The 18080-nt window shown below is 43.9% G+C and overlaps 1 protein-coding gene across 1 annotated transcript in view; it reads left to right on the top strand.

Moving 5' to 3' along the window:
* Positions 1 to 15986, top strand: part of LOC103069939 (zinc finger protein 154-like) — a 23561-nt gene extending 7575 nt beyond the window's left edge. Inside the window, exon 7 of the mRNA XM_007457502.1 lies at positions 15818 to 15986. Within this exon, the coding sequence (XP_007457564.1) occupies positions 15818 to 15986 (169 nt within the window). The remainder of the gene's footprint in view (positions 1 to 15817) is intronic.
* The last annotated feature ends 2094 nt before the right edge of the window (positions 15987 to 18080 follow it).

Here is an 18080-nt window from a genome sequence, read left to right as displayed (position 1 = left end):
TTCCCAGAAGCCGGGGCAGTGAGGCAGGGCTTTTCCTGTAGGCGGGGAGCACCACCCCTTGCCAGCTTCTAGAGGCCTGTGAACTGCATTACCCGGAAAAAAACTACGCCGGTTTGTGGGCGCCCCTGGGCCAATGAAGGCTCAGGAAAGAGTCACTTCCGTTCTAGAGGACGGAGTCTGGGCGGCTTTTCCGGCGTCGACTGAGGTCGTTATTTTGTAAACTCGGCTGTGTTCACAGGCGGGGAACTTTGCAACGCTGTGAAGGCCAGAGGTCAGGGAGCCAGGAAGGCGCCGTGCCCGCTTCTCTGAGCTTCGTCTGAGGCTCGGCGTGGGCGCCATCCGGCCTCTGTCTTGGGCGGTTGCTGCCGCAGTGCCCGGGCCCCACCTTCACCCACAAACTCCGCTGGCGCTGGCGCAGATGTGTCTGATTCAGGTAAATGCTGCGTCATCCGGGCCCTCCCCCAACTCTTCTCATTCAGCAGTGTTTTATCTGTGTCCTTTTACTAGTATCCTATAGTTATTATTTGTACCCCCAAATCTTGGCTTTCCGAAGTTTGAAATATGACCTGCGTGGGAAAAAAAATTGCAGGACTTCAATGTGCGGTTGAAGACGCTCTGAGATTAATATCCGTTCACCGCTCAGGCCAAAATTGCTATATAAATAGGACCTCAGAAGCAGCCTGTGGGGTTCTTCCAAACAATTATCCCCATCCCGATCAAGTTAATGTATTGGCTGCTGTTTGAAGCATTTCCTTTCTTTTCTTGATAGTGTTGCCAACTATGTGGGAACTATTTGACGTGTCTTGTTTAGTTTTGCTTGTTTTAAAAGTTTTTTATGAATGTAATATGTTTTCCTTCTTTTGCGCAATGTGGTGTGACTTTACCCATGTTTTTCATGGCTATCCCTTTGTGGAAGAAAGAGGTGAAACAGGAGGGAAGGGGCAGGGCACAGCCTTTAAAGGAATGACATATCCATAGGACTTGACTAAAACAAACAGGTTTGAACAAATTAGGTCCAAGATGGCGGAAGATTTGATTTCCAGTGGATCTTGAGGCTCATTATACTCCCATTGTAATACATGAGCATGTAAATAACACACCCACCAGCGACCTGCCAGTTCTAAGGCTAACTCTAAAAGGCCAAAAAGTGGGTAGTGACCCAATTCCTGGAAATACCTGCCCCTTCCCGGGAAGTAGTTGGAATAATCCTCCCACTCAGCCTGTGAAATTACATAGAACATAAAAAATAACCACGTCATATTTTGAGGCCTCTCGCCTTCTGAGATGGCCCACACTCTGTCTGTGGAGTGTGTTCCTCGCTAAATAAATCCAATTCTTACCTATCACGTTGTCTCACTGAATTCTTTCTGTGAGACTTCAAGAACCTGAGGTTCATTAAGTCCTGAGACCAGGTGTGTGTTATCAAGTAAAGTCTCAATCTGAGTTGCATGGTTTCAGGGGGACCCCTTGCAGGGCCTGAGAGTGGGCACTTGTGTAACACTCGTAAATTAATTGTCCAAGGAGACACACATGCTGACAAAGCAAGAGACTTTATTGGAAAGGGGTGCCTAGGCGAAGAGCAACACAGTAGGGAACCCAGGAGACCTGCTCTGCCATGATGCTCGCAATCTCAGCTTTTATGGTAATAGGGTTAGTTTCCGGGTTGTCTATGGCCAGTTCTGACTCAGCGTCCTTCCTGGTGGTGCACTCACCTCTCAGCCAAGGTGGATTCCAGCGTGAGGGGGATTCTGGGAGGTAGGCAGGACATATCATCTCTTCCCTCCTCCTTTCGGACCCCCCCCAAATTCTCCCAGTTAGCTTTCAGAGGCAGCACCTCTTTCTTTATCGGAACTTCCTGTTGTGAGACAACTCAGGCAAGTGGTTATCATTGTGCCTGGCCAAGGTGGGCGGTTTCAGTTCCCTAACACATTCATTTTCCTTTCTTGTGCTGTATTCTGTAGATAAGAGTATATGAGTAAAATGTCTTTATAAGTTCCCCTGTTGAAGGCTCTTCTTTGTTTACGTGTTTCTTTTTTCTTCTTTTTTTTTTGTTTTTGGTCTACTTTCTGTATTTATAGGCATACCTGCCATCTGTTCTTGTGTACGTATGCATTTATCTAGCATATATGTTAAAATTATTTATTTAAATGAACATTTCCACTTTTTAATTTTGTTTTGTTCTTACTAATTTTAACTTAGTCCTTTGAATGAAATTATACATATTTTTCAACTAACCCATTGTTAGATTTTGATACAGACTTATTATACATTACATAAACTCAGTTTTACAGCGTACACACACTTAGAGGGTTTTGGGGGTTTTTTAAATAATTTTTATTGGAGTATAGTTGATTTACAATGTTGTGTTCATTTCAAGTGTACAGCAAAGTAAATCGCTTATAAATTTACATATATTCATTCTTTTCTAGAGTCTTCTCCCATATAGGTCATTACAGAGTATTGAGTAGAGTTCCCTGTGCTATAAAGTAAGTCCTAATTAGTTATCTGTTTTATATATAGTAGTGTGTATATATCAATCCCAGTCTCCCAAATTATCCCCCCCTCCCTGCTTTCTCTCAGTAACAAGAAGTTTGTTTCTACACCTGTGGCTCTATTTCTGCTTTGTAAATAAGTTTATTTCTATTATTTTTTGTTTTTTAGCAATATCATCATGTCTTTCTCTGTTTGACTTACTTCACTCAGTATGACAGTCTAGGTCCATCCATGTTGCTACCAATGGCATTATTTTGTTCTTTTTTATGGCTTTTTTATCCAGTGTGTATATGTACCACACCTTTATCCACTCCTCCATTGGTGGACACTTAAGTTGCTTCCATGTCTTGGCTGTTGTAAATAGTGCTGCAGTAAACATTGTGCTGCTTGTATCTTTTCAGATTGTGTTTTTCTATGGATATATGCACAGGAGTCGGATTGCTGGATTATATGGTGCTCCTATATTTAGTTTTTTAAGGAACCTCTATACTGTTCTCCATAGTGGCTGTACCAATTTACATTCCCACCAGCAGTGTAGGAGAGTTCCCATTTTCCACATCCTCTCCAGCATTTATTATTTGTAGACTTTTTGATGATGGCCATTCTGACCAGTGTGAGGTGGTTCCCACTGTAGTTTTTAATTTACATTTTTCTAATAGTAGTGATGTTGAGCATCTTTTCATGTGCATTTGCCCATCTGAATGTCTTTGGAGAAATGTCTATTTAGGTCTTCTGCCAATTTATTGATTGGGTTGTTTGTGGGTTTTTTTGATACTGATTTGCATGAACTGTTTGATTATTTTGGAAATTAATCCCTTGTCAGTTGCTTCGTTTGCAAATATTTTCTCCCATTTTGTGGGTTGTCTTTTCGTCTTGTTTATGGTTTCCTTTGCTGTGCACAACCTCGTAAGGTTAATTAGGTTCCATTTGTTTGTGTTTTTATTCTCATTACTCTAGGAGGTGGGTCAAAAAAGATCTTGCTGCGCTTTATGTCGAAAGTGTTCTGCCTATGTTTTCCTCTAAGAGTTTTATAGTGTCTGGCCTTCACTTAGGTCTTTAATCAATTTTGACTTGATTTTTGTGTATGGTGTTAGTGGGTGTTCTCATTTCATTCTTTTACATGTAGCTGTCTAGTTTTCCTAACACCACTTATTGAAGAGACTGTCCTTTCTCCATTTTACATTCTTGCCTCCTTGATCATACATAGATTAGGTGACCATAGGTGTGTAGGTTTATCTCTTGACTTTCTATCTATTCTGTTCCATTGATCTGTATTTCTGTTTTTGTGCCAGTACCAAACTTTTGGTTACTCTAACTTTGTAGTATAGTCTGGAGTCGGGGAGCCTGATTCTTCCAGCTCCATTTTTCTTTCTCAAGGTTGCTTTGGCTATTCGAGGTCTTTCTGTTTCCATACAAATGGTAAAATTATTTGTTCTAGTTCTGTGAAAAATGCCACTGGTAATTTGTTATGGACTGCACTGAATCTATAGACTGCTTTGGGTAGTATAGTCATTTTCACAATATAGATTCTTCCAATCCAAGAACATGGTCTATCTCTCTGTTTATGTCATGTTTGATTGCTTTCATTGGCATCTTACAGTTTTCTAAGTACAGGTCTTTGGCCTCCTTAGGTATGTTTATTTTTATTATTATTATTTTAATAAATTCATTTATGTATTTATTTTGGGCTGCATTAGGTCTTTGTTGCTCCACGCGGGCTTTCTCTAGTTGTGCCGAGCAGGGGCTACTTCCTCGTGGTGGTGCGCAGGCTTCTCGTTGCAGTGACTTTTTTTTCTTGTTGCAGAGCACAGGCTCTAGGCATGCAGGCTTCAGTAGTTATGGTATGGGGGCTCAGCTGTTCCACGGCATATGGGATCTTCTCGGACCAAGGCTCGAACCCACATCCCCTGCACTGGCAGGTGGATTCTTAACCACTGCACCACCAGGGAAGCCCCTTAGGTATGTTTATTCCTAGGTAGTTTATTCTTTTTGTTGCAGTGGTGAATGGGATTGTTTCCTTAATTTCTCTTTCTGATCTTTCATTGTTAGTGTATAGGAATGCAAGAGATTTTTGTGCATTCATTTTGTATTCTGCAGCTTTACCAAATTCACTGATGAGCATAGTAGTTTTCTGATAGCATCTTTAGGATTTTCTCTGAGTAGTATCATGTCATCTGCAAACAGTGATAGTTTTACTACTTCCAATTTGCGTTTCTTTTCTTTTTGTTCTCTGATTGCCATGGCTAGAACTTCCGAAACTATTGGCAGAAGTGGACATCCTTGTCTTGTACCTGATCTTAGAGGAAATGCTTTCAGTGTTTCACCATTGAGAATGATGTTAGCTGTGGGTTTGTTGTATATGGCCTTTACTATGTTGAGGTAGGTTCCCCCATGCCAACTTTCTGGAGAGTTTTTATCATAAATGAGTTTTGAATTTTGTCAAAAGCTTTTTCTGCATCTATTGAGATGATCATATGGGTTTTATTCTTTAATTTGTTAATATGGTGTATCACATTGATTGATTTGCATATATTGAAAAATCCTTGCATCCCTGGGTAAATCCTACTTGATCGTGGTGTATGATTCTTTTAATGTGTTGTAGAGTCAGTTTGCTGGTAATTTATTGAGGAGTTTTTGCATGTATGTTCATCAGTGATATTGGCCTGTAATTTTCTTGTGTGTGGGTGGTATGTTTGGTTTTGATATCAAGGTGATGATGGCCTCACAGAATGAGCTTGGGAGTGTCTCCTCTTCTGCAGTTTTTTATAGGTGTTTTCTTTTTAAATGTTTGATAGAGTTCTTCTATGAGGCCATCTGGTTCTGTTGGAAGTTTTTTTCTAAATCAGTTTTAATTTCAGTACTGGTCGGTGGTTTGTTCATATTTTCTTTTTCTTCCTGGCTCAGTCTTGGTAGGTTGTATCTTTCTAGGAATTTGCCCATTTCTTCTAGGTTGTCCATTTTATTGTATATAGTTGCTTGCAGTAGTCTCTTAGGAACCTTTGTATTTTTGTGGTGTCCGTTTTTATTGATTTGAGCCCTCCCCTGTTGTTCTTGACGACTCTGGCAAGGTTTATGTTTTCAGAAAGACAGCTTTTAGTTTCATTGATCTTTGCTATTATTTGTTTTAGGTGTAAGTAAGGTTAGGTTGTTTATTGAAGATTTTTCTTGTTTCCTGAGGAAAGATTGTATTGTTATAAACTTCGCTCTTAGAACTGTTTTTGCTACGTCCCAGAGTTTTGGGTCAGTGTGTTTTCGTCATCCTTTGTCTCTAGGTAGTTTTTTGTTTTTGTTTTTGCAGTACGCAGGCCTCTCACTGTTGTGGCCTCTCCCGTTGCGCAGCACAGGCTCCAGATGTGCAGGCTCAGGGGCCATGGCTCACAGGCCCAGCCACTCTGCGGCATGTGGGATCTTCCCATACCAGGGCACAAAGCCGTGTCCCCTGCATCGGCAGGCAGACTCAACAACTGCACCACCAGGGAAACCCTCTAGGTAGTTTTTGATTTTCTTTCATGTATTCAGTGATCCATTGTTTTTTAGTAACATGTTCAGCCTCCATATGTGGGGTTATTCTTTTTTAATAGTTCGTTGTATAATTTATTTCTAATCTCTTATGGAAAAAGTGCTTGATATGATTTCACTTATCTTAAATTTGCCAAGGTTTTCTTTGTGGCCCAGGATGTGTTCTATCCTGGAGAATGTTCTAGGTATACTTGAAAAGAATGTGTATTCAGCAGTTGCTTTTGGATGCAATGCGGTTTAAATATCAATTAAGGCCATCTTGTCTAATGTGTCATTTAAGGTTTGTTTTTCCATATTGATTCTCTGGATGATCTGTCCATTGGTGTAAGTGGGGTGTTAAAGTCCCCCCATCATTGTGTTGCTGTCAATTTCTCTTCTTATGGCTGTTAGCGTTTTTTGCATTATAGATTGATCCCTTGATCATTGTGCAGTACTTCTTTGTCTCTTGTAACAGTCTTAAAGTCTATTTTGTGTGATATGAGTATTGCTACTCCAGCTTTCTTTGGATTTCATATAGGCAACTTTTTTTTTTTTTCTTCTTCCCATGGCTTGAGGGATCATAGTTCCCCAACTTTGGATTTGTTTTTGTCTGGTGTTCTGTCTTCCCTTCCTTTTGATTTCATCTCTTGTGGTTTGATGATTATCTTTAGTGTTGTGTTTGGGTTTTTTTTTTTTCTTTTTTTGAACCTATTGTAATTTTTTGGTTTGCAGTCTGCCTGTGTGTTTTTTTCCTTTTGGCTGAGTTGGGTGTTTGTTGCTGTGTGCGGGCTTTCTCTAGTTGCAGCAATTGGGGGCTACTCTTCATTGCAGTGTGCAGGCTTCTCATTTCCATGGTTTCTCATTGCAGAGCATTGGCTCTAGGCACATGGGCTCAGTAATTGTGGCTTGGGGGCTCTAGAGTGCACGCTTGGTAGTTGTGGCACCCAGGCTTACTTGCTCCGTGGCACGTGCGATCTTCCCCTACCAGAACTTGAACCCGTGTCCCCTGCATCTATGTGGTTTTTATATAGCAGTCTATGTATGTACAGGATTGTTTTGAGGTGCTGGTGTCTTAATTTCAAATGCAATTCCCATGTCCTGCATTTGTACTCTCCTCACGGTTGCTGTTTTGATATATTTCGTGTGTGGATGATTTCCTTCTTTTACTGTCCGTTTGCCTTTACTGATGAGCTTTCCCGTTTGTGGTTTTCTTGTTTCTAGTTGTGGCCTTTTCTTTTCTGCCTAAGAATTTCTTTTAGCACTTGTTGCAGAGTTGGTCTGGTGATGCTGAATTCTCTTTTGCTTGTCTGTCTGTAAAGCTTTTAATTTCTCCATCTAATCTGAATGAAAGCCTTGCTGAGTAGAGTATTGCTGGTTTGTTGGGTTTTTCCCTTTCACCACTTTAAATATAAATATATTGTGCCACTCTGGCCTGCGGAGTTTCTGTTGAAAAATCAGCTGATATAGCCTTATCGTTATCATTCCTTTGTATGTTATTTGTTGCTTTTCCCTTGCTGCTTTTAATACTTTTCCTTTGTGTTTAATTTGTATTAGTTTGATTAATATATGTGTTTTGGTGTGTTTCTCCTTGTGTTTATCCTGATGGGACTCTGTACTTCTTGGACTTGGGCGTTTCCTTTCCCGTTAGGGATGTTTTCGGTTGTAATCTCAAATACTTTCTCAGGCCCTTTCCCTTTCTCTTCTTCTGGGACCCTTATAATGCAAATGTTGGTTCATTAAATGTTGTTATTTCCATCACTCTGTCATCCAGCTCACTTAGTCGTTCTTCTACCTTAGTTTATTCTGCTATTGAATCCCTCCAGTGTATTTTTCATTTCAGTTATTGTGTTCATCAAATCTACCTTTCTTTTAAACATTTCTTGTATCTTCTCCATCTGTTTCCATTCTTTTTCTGAGATTTTGAATCATCTTTACTATCATTACTCTGAATTCTTTTTCAGGTAGATTGCCTTACCTTCTATGTGATTGTACTCTTCAAATAATGCTTATGTATTGTTTTATTTATTTTTGGCTGTGTCAGGTCTTAGTTTCAGCACACAGGATCTTTCATTGAAGCACACAGGCTCAGTTGCCCCACCACAGTATGTGGGATCAAACCTGCATCCCCTGCATTGGAAGGCAGATTTTTAACCACTGGACCACCAGGGAAGTTCCTAAATAATACTTATTTTAGTGGAAAATCATAAATGATTAAGCTGTCTTGTTAAAATACTTGTTTTAAGGGTGATAAAATGAATCATTGTAAGTGTACAAAGTTATAATGCTTTGTGAATCCCTAGCAAGATGTTAAGAACTCAAGAAGGTATTTCTGTGTTTCTACAATGCAGATGGACTAGAGGTCAAGTCCTATAGCTTGTTGCAGTTCTCTTTAAACTTAAGAGTCAGCAATGATGCCCAGTTATCCCCAACTGCTGGAGGCCAAGCACTTTGATTCTGGCAAGAAACCCCTTTTCCAGAGAGTCATTTTCAGTGTGAATTCAGTAAATTGTGGTTCACGATCTCTACCCCTGGAGAAGAAAGCTAGTAGGAAATTATAGACAGTCTCTCTGAACAGGTATGGAAAAAAAAAAAAGGATATATCAAAGAATATGGTGGATAAGTATAAAAAGTATATATTCTTGAATCCTCTTATGTAATGTTAGCATAATTCCAAATCAGAATTTAATCTATGGATTATGTAAGGTTGAGATTTTTATAAAATAATAATTTTTAATATAGCCAAAGTAAAATTTGAAAAGAACCATTTCCTCCCCAACACAATCCCTTATTCTTCTGGCTCACTGGGCTCCAGTCACACTAGCCTTGTGGATGCTGCTCATACACAAGACATGAATCTGATAGAGAGGCTTTGCACTTTTTTGTCCTACTTCTGGACAGCCTTTTCTCAAGGTATCCACATGACCTTATGGCACAACTCTATAACATTTTCTGTCCTCTTTTACATGCTTTATTTTTCTTTTATTTGTCTTTGCCTGAAATATTAAATGGTTCACTCAGCAGAACCACTAATGGCCACTGCACTGGTGTCAGGCATCTTCGTGGACTTGGTGCCTGTAGACCCTGGGTTTTATGGACAGATTCCCGTTTCTGGCAGCCAGCAGGCTGAGACTTGAAAGGTTGTCTTAGTAATGGGGCTAGTATATACAAATGCTTGAGGATGTGATTGTGATGGGAGTGCTCTAGGACTTGTAGGTCTTTAACAATTGATAAGGACAAAGAGCAAGGGGGGCAGAGTTAGAATGGTAGCACGAGGTTTCTGTTCTGAGAATGATGGTAGACATATAATGTATGAGGAGGTCCAGTGAGTAATATTCATGTGGGGAAAGTATGTGAAATAATTGCCCCAGGCCCTAGTACTAGAAGTATGAGAGAAGGATGGGGCTAAGTTTGCTTGTGTGTGGGAGACCAGGCTCACAGATTACATGGTGTCTATCTGTCCACCTGCCTGTTGTTGCTCAGGGTTGTACATACTGATCGAGGAAGCAGGAAGAGTTATTGGGCCCCACTGCCCTCTAAGTCACAGAGCTGGGGGTGGATGGTGAACCCAGAGTGAGTACTGGCTGGGGTTAAAAGTACTTATGGGGTCCTGGGGAGAGAGGCTGCTTATGTACAAATCTGCCCCATAATCAGAGAGGCCTGTGACCTTTGAGGACATGGCTGTGTACTTTTCCCAGGAGGAATGGAAGCTTCTTGATGAGGCCCAGAGATTCCTGTACCGTGATGTGATGTGATCCTGGAGCCCTTTGCACATGTTTCATCATTGGGTAAGGCCCTCACACCTATCCCAGCATCCTGGGCAGCTCTGCCTTTCCCTTTTCCAAAGGCAAGTCTGTTTTTTCACAGCTAGACAGTGGGCACATCTCTATTACTGCTTCCCTCTCATCTGTGTTTTTGGTGCCAAGGCTGAGTGAGTACAACCTCCTTTCAGAAGTATCCCCAGTACCAGCAGCTCTGAAGCTTTTTCAGTGAAGTTTTTCTGGGTCATAAGACTTGGAATTAGTTCAGTGGGTTCCATTAGTCTCAGCCACTCCCTGCCAAGTTGACTCTGTAGACCCACACACCTCTGTGATCTAGGTTCTGCCCCCTTCCAGCTGATATTTCCTGGGCCCTGACTGTACCAGGAATTGTTGGGATCTAGCAGGGTCACTGGTTTATTTTGAGATAGTTTTTCTTTCCTCAGGTTTTTTTGGGGATTGGTTGTTCTGTGTCTTTCCCTTAGGACTTGCATTTTCTAGGTTCCATGTTGTTGTCCAACTGGAGCTGGGAGGTGAACCTTGGGACATGACAAAGTGAACATGACTCCAAGCCCCAGCATGAGGGGCTCAAAGTGGGCCTAGCTCCATTGATTTGGCATCAGGGGTTCAAATTATATCAGGATCATGCCCTGTGCCCCACAGTGTTTTGGTGCCAAAGCCAGTGACTGTGTACCTCATTTCTGTGTGCACCCCCCCCCCATCATTGTGTCATTTCTCTGCTTTCAGGTTGTTGGCATGGAGCAGAGCACAAGGAGATAACTTCTGAGCAGAATGTTTCTGTAGAAGTGCCATAAGACCTGTCCATCCAAAAGTCCTGTCCCTGGAAGATGTGTAGCCTGGCCTTAAACAGTAAGTTTGCATCTAGGTGAAGACCTGGGAACAATTCCTGGCCAGAAACTGTGTCAGGTGTGAAATTTCACCAGCACAGCAGAGGGAAACTCTTTAGAAGAGACAGGGGTAAGGCCTTATGAGGAGCCACATAGTCCATGCATCCAAGAACTCCTTCACATGCCAGGAGGCTGGGAAGGATTTCCCTGGTAGCTCTAGCCTTCTCCAGCACCAGGTCACTCCACAAAAGGATGCTGACTACTCAGCGGTGTTTCACAATGGTCAAAGTCTCTATAAGTGCTATGAATGTGGGAAAGCCTACCCCTCTGTGTATAGGCTTGCAGAGCATGAGAGAGGCCACACAGGAGAGAGGCCTTAAGAAGACAGTCACACTGGAGGAAAAAAACACATGCATGCACTAAATATGGAGAATTCTTCAGCCCAAGCACCCAGCTTACTGAACACCAAACAGGTCACACCACAGAAAAAGACCATGAGTGCAGCAAATGTAAGAAAGCTTTCAGCCAAAGGTCTATAATCTCATCTATCACCAGAGTTCATACTGGAGAAAGGCCTTCAGATGAGATGAGGAGAGTAGCAAATGAGCTGTCTCCTTAGTTACTACATCATACTGAATAGGCTCTGTGAGCGACTCAACGGAAGTTGAATGCCATACAACTGAACAACCCTAGTGTGCAGATTGCCTGTGTATGAGGTTTGTAGGGAGTTTTTCAGGAGCTATGCCCTATTTTCTGACTTACTGTCACTGTGAGTTTCTTACCTTTTCCAAGTGGCAGATCCCCATACTGGGACTCAGTCATCTAAGTGTGATCAGGGTAGGTAGCCTTTTGTGCTCTCATATGCCCTGTAGAAAAGCATGGATACCCTGAGCACTTGGGTTTTGTCATCCTCTTCCATCAACTGGCTAGGACAGGACAAAAGAACAGGTTTTGTGGGTGTTCCAAACTTAGTATACCTCACGGGGTAGTATCATGGCAGAGAATAGTTTTCACTCCAGTTCTGGCCCATTTTGCATTGTTGTCCAAGGCCTTCTGGGGTAGAGTGCAGAGCTCTCTGTGGGACTAAAACGGAATTATAGGGAGTGAGAGACTACCAAAGAAAAAGGAATAAAATATAAAATTGCATTCATGTATGTTCCCATCACTGTGGCTGTTTTGCATTAAGGTTTTTGCAGAAACCTCCTGAGCCTCAGTCAGTGTCAGACTGAATAACATAAAGGTTTTAGGATTCCCTCAGCATCTGCAAGTAGTTTATCTCAAGGCCATTTGATGCATAGTGAAAACAATGGGGAAATCATGTAGAACAGACATGTGATTTTTAGGACCCAGGCAGTGTTGTTGGATAACTTAAATGGAAACACTTTTCAGGGACTCCCCTGGTGGCACAATGGTTAAGAATCCACCTACTGCAGGGAACAGGGGTTCAAGCCCTGGCCTGGGAAGATCCCACATGCCTCAGAGCAACTAGGCCTGTGTGCCACAACTACCAGAGCCTGTGCTCTTCAACGAGAGGCCACCACAATGAGAAGCCCACACACCACAACCAAGAGTAGCCCCTGCTCACCACAGCTAGAGAAAGCCCAGGCACAGCAACAATGGCTCAACAACCAAAAATAAATTTAAAAAACCTTCCGTTGCTCACCAGTCTTCATCGCTACTACTACAGAATCCCTCCCATGAGATAAGGAGTCAAGGATGGGGTTGTGGTTTGCCCGAGCTCTACTGAAAAGGAGATTCAGAGTAAGATTCAGGGGATCCTTGGCTCCTGCAAGGTACATGGCACACCACCACCCCCCAAACTCAGATTTTTATGTGGAGCCAAAATTTAATTGAGCTGTATATGGGTATGTATTGAATTTGAACATACCCCTTAAGATATGCAACTTGATTAAATTTTAACACAGGTAACCCCCCCGAGAACCAGCATCATAATTGTTATAATTACAAACATCCACCATCACTGCCACACCCACCTTTGAACACCCCCTCACAACTCCCAGGCAACTACTATTGATTTCCTTTTTTCCCATACATTAGTGTTTTCTAGACTTTTAATATCAGTGGGGTCTTTCTTTATGTTTCATTTTCTAATTTTTTTTGGCCACATCACACACCATGGGGCATCTACCCCCAACCAGGGATTAAACCTGTGGCCCCAGCAGTGGAAGTACAGAGGACCAGGGAAGCCCCTGGTTTCATATTTCAAAACGAATGAATAGGGTTGTATCCTTTTTGCATTCTAACAGTATGGGAACCTTCCCCTGTGTTCCTCACCAGTAGTGGGTTGGTATGGTTACTGTTTTGAATATTACTATTATTTTTTTTTGTGGTACACGGGCCTCTCCCTGTCGTGGCCTCTTCCGTTGCGGAGCACAGGCTCCGGACGCGCAGGCCCAGCGGCCATGGCTCACGGGCCCAGCCGCTCCGCGGCAATGTGGGATCTTCCCGGACCGGGGCACGAACCCGTGTCCCCTGCATCGGCAGGCAGACTCTGCACCACCAGAGAAGCCCCTGAATAGTACCTGTTTTAAAAGTGTGGATACATGCCTCACTGTGGTCTGATGCATTTCCTTAGTGATTCATGATGTTGAACATTCCTGTGTTCATCTGCCAGGTGTATTGTCTTCTTTGATTAAATGTCTTTTTATTAGTAACTGTGGAGAGAATAAAAAGAAATGTGTTGTAACAAGTTTTCTCAGTGACTTTGCTGTGGAATAAATGTTTAGGGCCCCACAGGTAGTCCTCATTATTAACATAGTCTCCATTACTGTAAGTCTAGACACCTACCTAAAAGAAAAGCCCAACACCCCCCCCCAATTTTTGTGTGTGCCAACTTCCCTGGTATGAATACTCCAACTGTGGGGAGTTTCACACTGTGAACAGGTTATTTTACTGAACCAGAGGTGCAAGAAGCCAAACAGTGGGATGTCAAAGCTTGCCCGAGAGGAATTTCACTCAAGGCAGCAAGCCAGGAGACAAAAAAGTCTCACAACCACCTTCCTGGAGGTGAGGTGCTGTAGGGGACAAAGAGGCAGGGTGGTCCTAGGTGGGGGGAAGGGCAATCAGAGTTAGAGAAAAGGTGAGGCAGTAGTCAGTGTGTACAGGTGTATCTGCATTACAGGCTTCTGTTCTTCACACATAGCTCGACAAGAGCTGACTCCAAATTCCTAAAAAACAACTGAGGCTCCCTTTCCTACAGTGTCCCCACCCTGTCAGAGATGTTTTCTACAGTGGGGGACTTCCCTGGTGGTCCAGTGGTAAAGAATCCACCTTCCACAGTAGGGGATGAGGGTGATTCAATCCCTAGTCAGGGAACTACGATCCCACATGCAGTGGGGCAACTAAGCCTACATGCAACAAACTGAGCCCACTCCACAGCTAGAGAAGAGAAAACCTACATGGCCCAACTAGGGAGAAAGCTTGGAGCACATGCAAGTAGGAGGAAAAAAACCCACCCAAGTGAGCTTAACCAATTAAGGCAATTCACAAGCAGAGGGGTTTGGACATGATATTGTTCCCTTCTCTATAATTCTAGCTCAAGAAGTTGTTAGGCATCAGCTTCTGTTAACCCTATGGGGCACAGTTTCAAGGTCATCCAATGTGGACTGGGGAACACATGCAGTAGCACTCCTTTCTATTTCCCTAATACAGATGCTCATAAATAAGGTTGAGAACATAGATAATAAATACCAACATGTGCTAAAACAAGGGTACGAGTTTTGAGTATTTTTACTTGACCTGTATAAAGGATTACATCACAGGCCTGAGTTGTCCAATCTGTATTCATTTGAAAGAAACGTTTGGCAGAGTGGCCCGACTCTTGGGAGATAACTTCTAAGCCCTTGAAACATTTGGACTAATAAGAGTGTGTGTTTACCCGGGGCCTTTGTGCCATGCTAGCTGATTTATACTAATAATTTGACATACCACTCACTGGGTAGGGGAGCCTTAAGGGTCTCTGTAGCAGTTTGACACTCAGAGAAGCTAGAGAGTAGGTTCAGCCACACACGTGTCCCTTGTGCGTGACACAGTGAAAAAAAAGCCTGTATAATACCAGGTCTTGTGTGAGGTCCCCCGTTAGCAGTACACTTCATATTGTCACCCACGGATGCTGTGAGACCTAAGTGACAGGGCACAGGAAACTGGCACTGTGGTCCCTCTGTGACTTTGTCCTATTGTGCCATCTTTCGTGCTTTTCATCTGTATCCATTCACTGTAACAGACCATTTAGCCCTTAATTCATAGTAGCTTCTCTAACTTCTGCAAGTGTGGATAGCAATTTAGTCAACCTGAAGGTGGTCTTCCACATTCCAGAACATAATTGTGCTTTTTAAAAAGCTTTGTTACGTATAATCAACTTAAAAATAAAATGCATTTTAAGTACAGTGTTTGTAAAACATTGGCACAGGGTTACCCTTCTGAAACCAAAGGTTTTCTCCTGCCATTTGTAGTTAATCCCCCCTTTAGCCTACAGACTTGATACTAGAAAATACTCTTCCTTCTTGCAATAGGCGTTGTTTTAGGATTATGCCACGTTTCTCAATTTCACCTGTATTGGATCTGATACTGTTTGACACGGTGACCAATGTTGGGGAGATAATAAAACAAGACCTTCTCCACAAAGCAGAGAAAAACATACTTTGTTCTATGAGCACGAAACTAAACTGTGATGCACGTCACAGACAACCCACTAAAGACATTATAAAGACAAACCGCACCCATTCATGATACACCAAGCAGATAGAGCCCGTTCAACGCAAGCACCAAGATGAACACTCACTTGCCTTCAGGTGAGAGGACTTGACTGTCCCATTTGTTAGTTTTATCCTAAATGTGTCTGGGAATTCGAGTGATGCTCTGCAGGAGCTCTTCACCTTTATCCGAAGCAATCCTAGAACTTCCCATCCGTGTCTTTATGACCGGAAACCTAGGGCCCGACGCCTACCGCAGCAACTGGGATCTTCCTTGATGTTTTCTTTCCAAAGAGGTGGCTCCAGACCTTTTTTAAAAAAAAAACAAAAAAACAAAAACAAAAAAATACCTCCTTGGCTGAGTAGGGGAAGCCCTTCAGAGCTGGAGACCAGGGCTGCATCACTAATTCCCTTGTGAAGAAAATGATAGAACCTGTTGACAGTCACCCCTTCTACCCACGACCCCGGGGGGCAGAGGCGGCCCGGCTTGCCCTACCTGGTTCGCCCGCAGGCAGTGCGGGTCCGGCCGGCCTCTGGATCAGGACCTGGGGGAACCTCTGCAGACCGGGCTACGCGAGCCCGCGGCCGAACGGCTCACGCCCTCCTCGGGCCTCCCCACCCGGGAGACTCCCTTCCTGCTCCCCCCCGGCAACCGGAGGGACCCAGCCTCTTCCCTATGAGTCTGCAGGTACAACCTCCGGAGAGAGCACTAAGCGCGCCCGCCCGGCAAGACCGGGATGATCCCGCCAGCCCCACCGACCTCCCGGAACTCTGCCTCGGGCATCGCGGCCGAATCCCATCCCCTGCAGACGTCGCCCGAGCTCCGGACGGGAAGGGACAAAATAAACGTGACCGCCAGATGGCGCCCGACAACCGGCGGAAACTAGCGGGACGGATCCGGATCGCTGGCCGGCGAGGGCGCACTGCCGGCCGGCCGCTCGGACGCCCGACCTCGTTACGTCCCGGCCCATCTCTGACCGCGTCTCATGGCCACGGGTTACAAACTCCCAGCTATAGCATGTGTGTTTTTGCTTCCTGCCCACTAGTGGAGGTCACTACCTAGTTCTTCCCGCCACTGTGGTCATAAAGGCACAGCCCCAGTTCCTCTCTGCTTCCTGACACCTGCATGTGACAGGCTTCATGTGGCCTTACGTGGCCTGCTGTGCCTGTCGTTTCCTTGGGGAACTTTCAATGGCAGTAGCCTCTCCTGTCCTCACTCAGTCACCTCCATAAATTAAAATCCCGGGAGCACATTTTTACACAGTTGTAAAACTGACAAGAGGATTATTTAGCTTTTCGAAAGCTTTATGTATGTCTCAAAGGGACAGAGAAAGATTTCAGAATTAGAAGTTTGCTAACGGAAATGCTCTAAGAAAACAGATTGGAGGAGATTCATGGCACAAAGCTCCAAATACCCAACATTCCGAAAAGGTTACAGTGAATCCCAGTGAACAAGATAACACACTGTGAGCAAACAACCCAGTGCCTGCTTGCTTGCAGATTTTGGCAACCTACAGTAACCTTTTCCAAGCCGGTCCTTTCTTGAATATGCATGCCCCCCAGGCTTAATACTTCAGTCCAGTGCTTTGAGAGCTATCTCCCTGTCTCCTTACTTGTCACAAGTAATAAATGCTTCTGCTTTAACTGAAAGTACTTGGTGTGTTCACTGGCTATGCACCCCAAGGGAAGGACCCACTGAGTCCGGAACAATAAATTTTGGCAACCTACAGTAACCTTTTCCAAGCCGGTCCTTTCTTGAATATGCATGCCCCCCAGGCTTAATACTTCAGTCCAGTGCTTTGAGAGCTATCTCCCTGTCTCCTTACTTGTCACAAGTAATAAATGCTTCTGCTTTAACTGAAAGTACTTGGTGTGTTCACTGGCTATGCACCCCAAGGGAAGGACCCACTGAGTCCGGTAACAATAATGATACACCTCAGCACAACTTGGAGGCCCGTGCACAGGCATCCTGGGGACACTGATGAGGTCTGCATGCTGACACCCCTCAACAAGCCTAGGCCCTAGGCACACACATGCATTACACCACTTCCACAACAGAACAGACATGTGATAGTCATGAGACACACAACCAGTGTATGTGACACACATTAGAGGCTTGTGGGAATAGAGAGAGGTGCTGAACTACCACACCAGGTATGAGGACACAAATGCACAAATGCTCCAGGGAGACTTGTGAGACAAGCATGGGATAGGGAGGCCCAAAAGCCTAGTGTGTGGATATACACACAGGATCAGGTGGTTTCAACCTGGCTGGGAGATAACCCCTGCTCTTCCCCATCCTAGCACCATCCCTGCAGGTTTGATGATGTGCTGATGGCAGCCAGAACAGGAGCCGGGTGCTCATCTTGCCACAACCTGCAGCCTCACACGTTTGAAGACCGAATGTACACACTAAAGGTCATGTGATGGAAGCAAATCAGCCCAAGCCCTGGTAGCAGAAAACTATACCTGAAATGCCTGTTAACAAGGTCCAGGAATCACAGTCTGAAGGGGACAAAGTTAGGGGAGGTTATGGTCTCTACTGGAGGGTCAGTATGCGTTGAGGAAGTTTCAGGGACAGCGGATCAAGGATGGTTTGGCGAAGGGAGGAATTATTTCCCTGGACTGTTAGCCATTGTTTGGGAAGTTTGTACTTTACCCAGAGGGGTGAGGATGATCATGTAGCTGTGCGGCCATCCCAGGTGAGTCCTAAGTCTTTCCTCTTCCTGGTGTTTCTTGAAGTCTTTACTCCTGAGTAGACGGGCGTTTCTAAT

Source organism: Lipotes vexillifer, unplaced genomic scaffold, assembly GCF_000442215.2.
Source record: "Lipotes vexillifer unplaced genomic scaffold, Lipotes_vexillifer_v1.1 scaffold995, whole genome shotgun sequence".
In the NCBI taxonomy this organism is placed as follows: Eukaryota; Metazoa; Chordata; class Mammalia; order Artiodactyla; family Lipotidae; genus Lipotes; species Lipotes vexillifer.
This window is presented reverse-complemented; position numbering and strand designations above follow the sequence as displayed.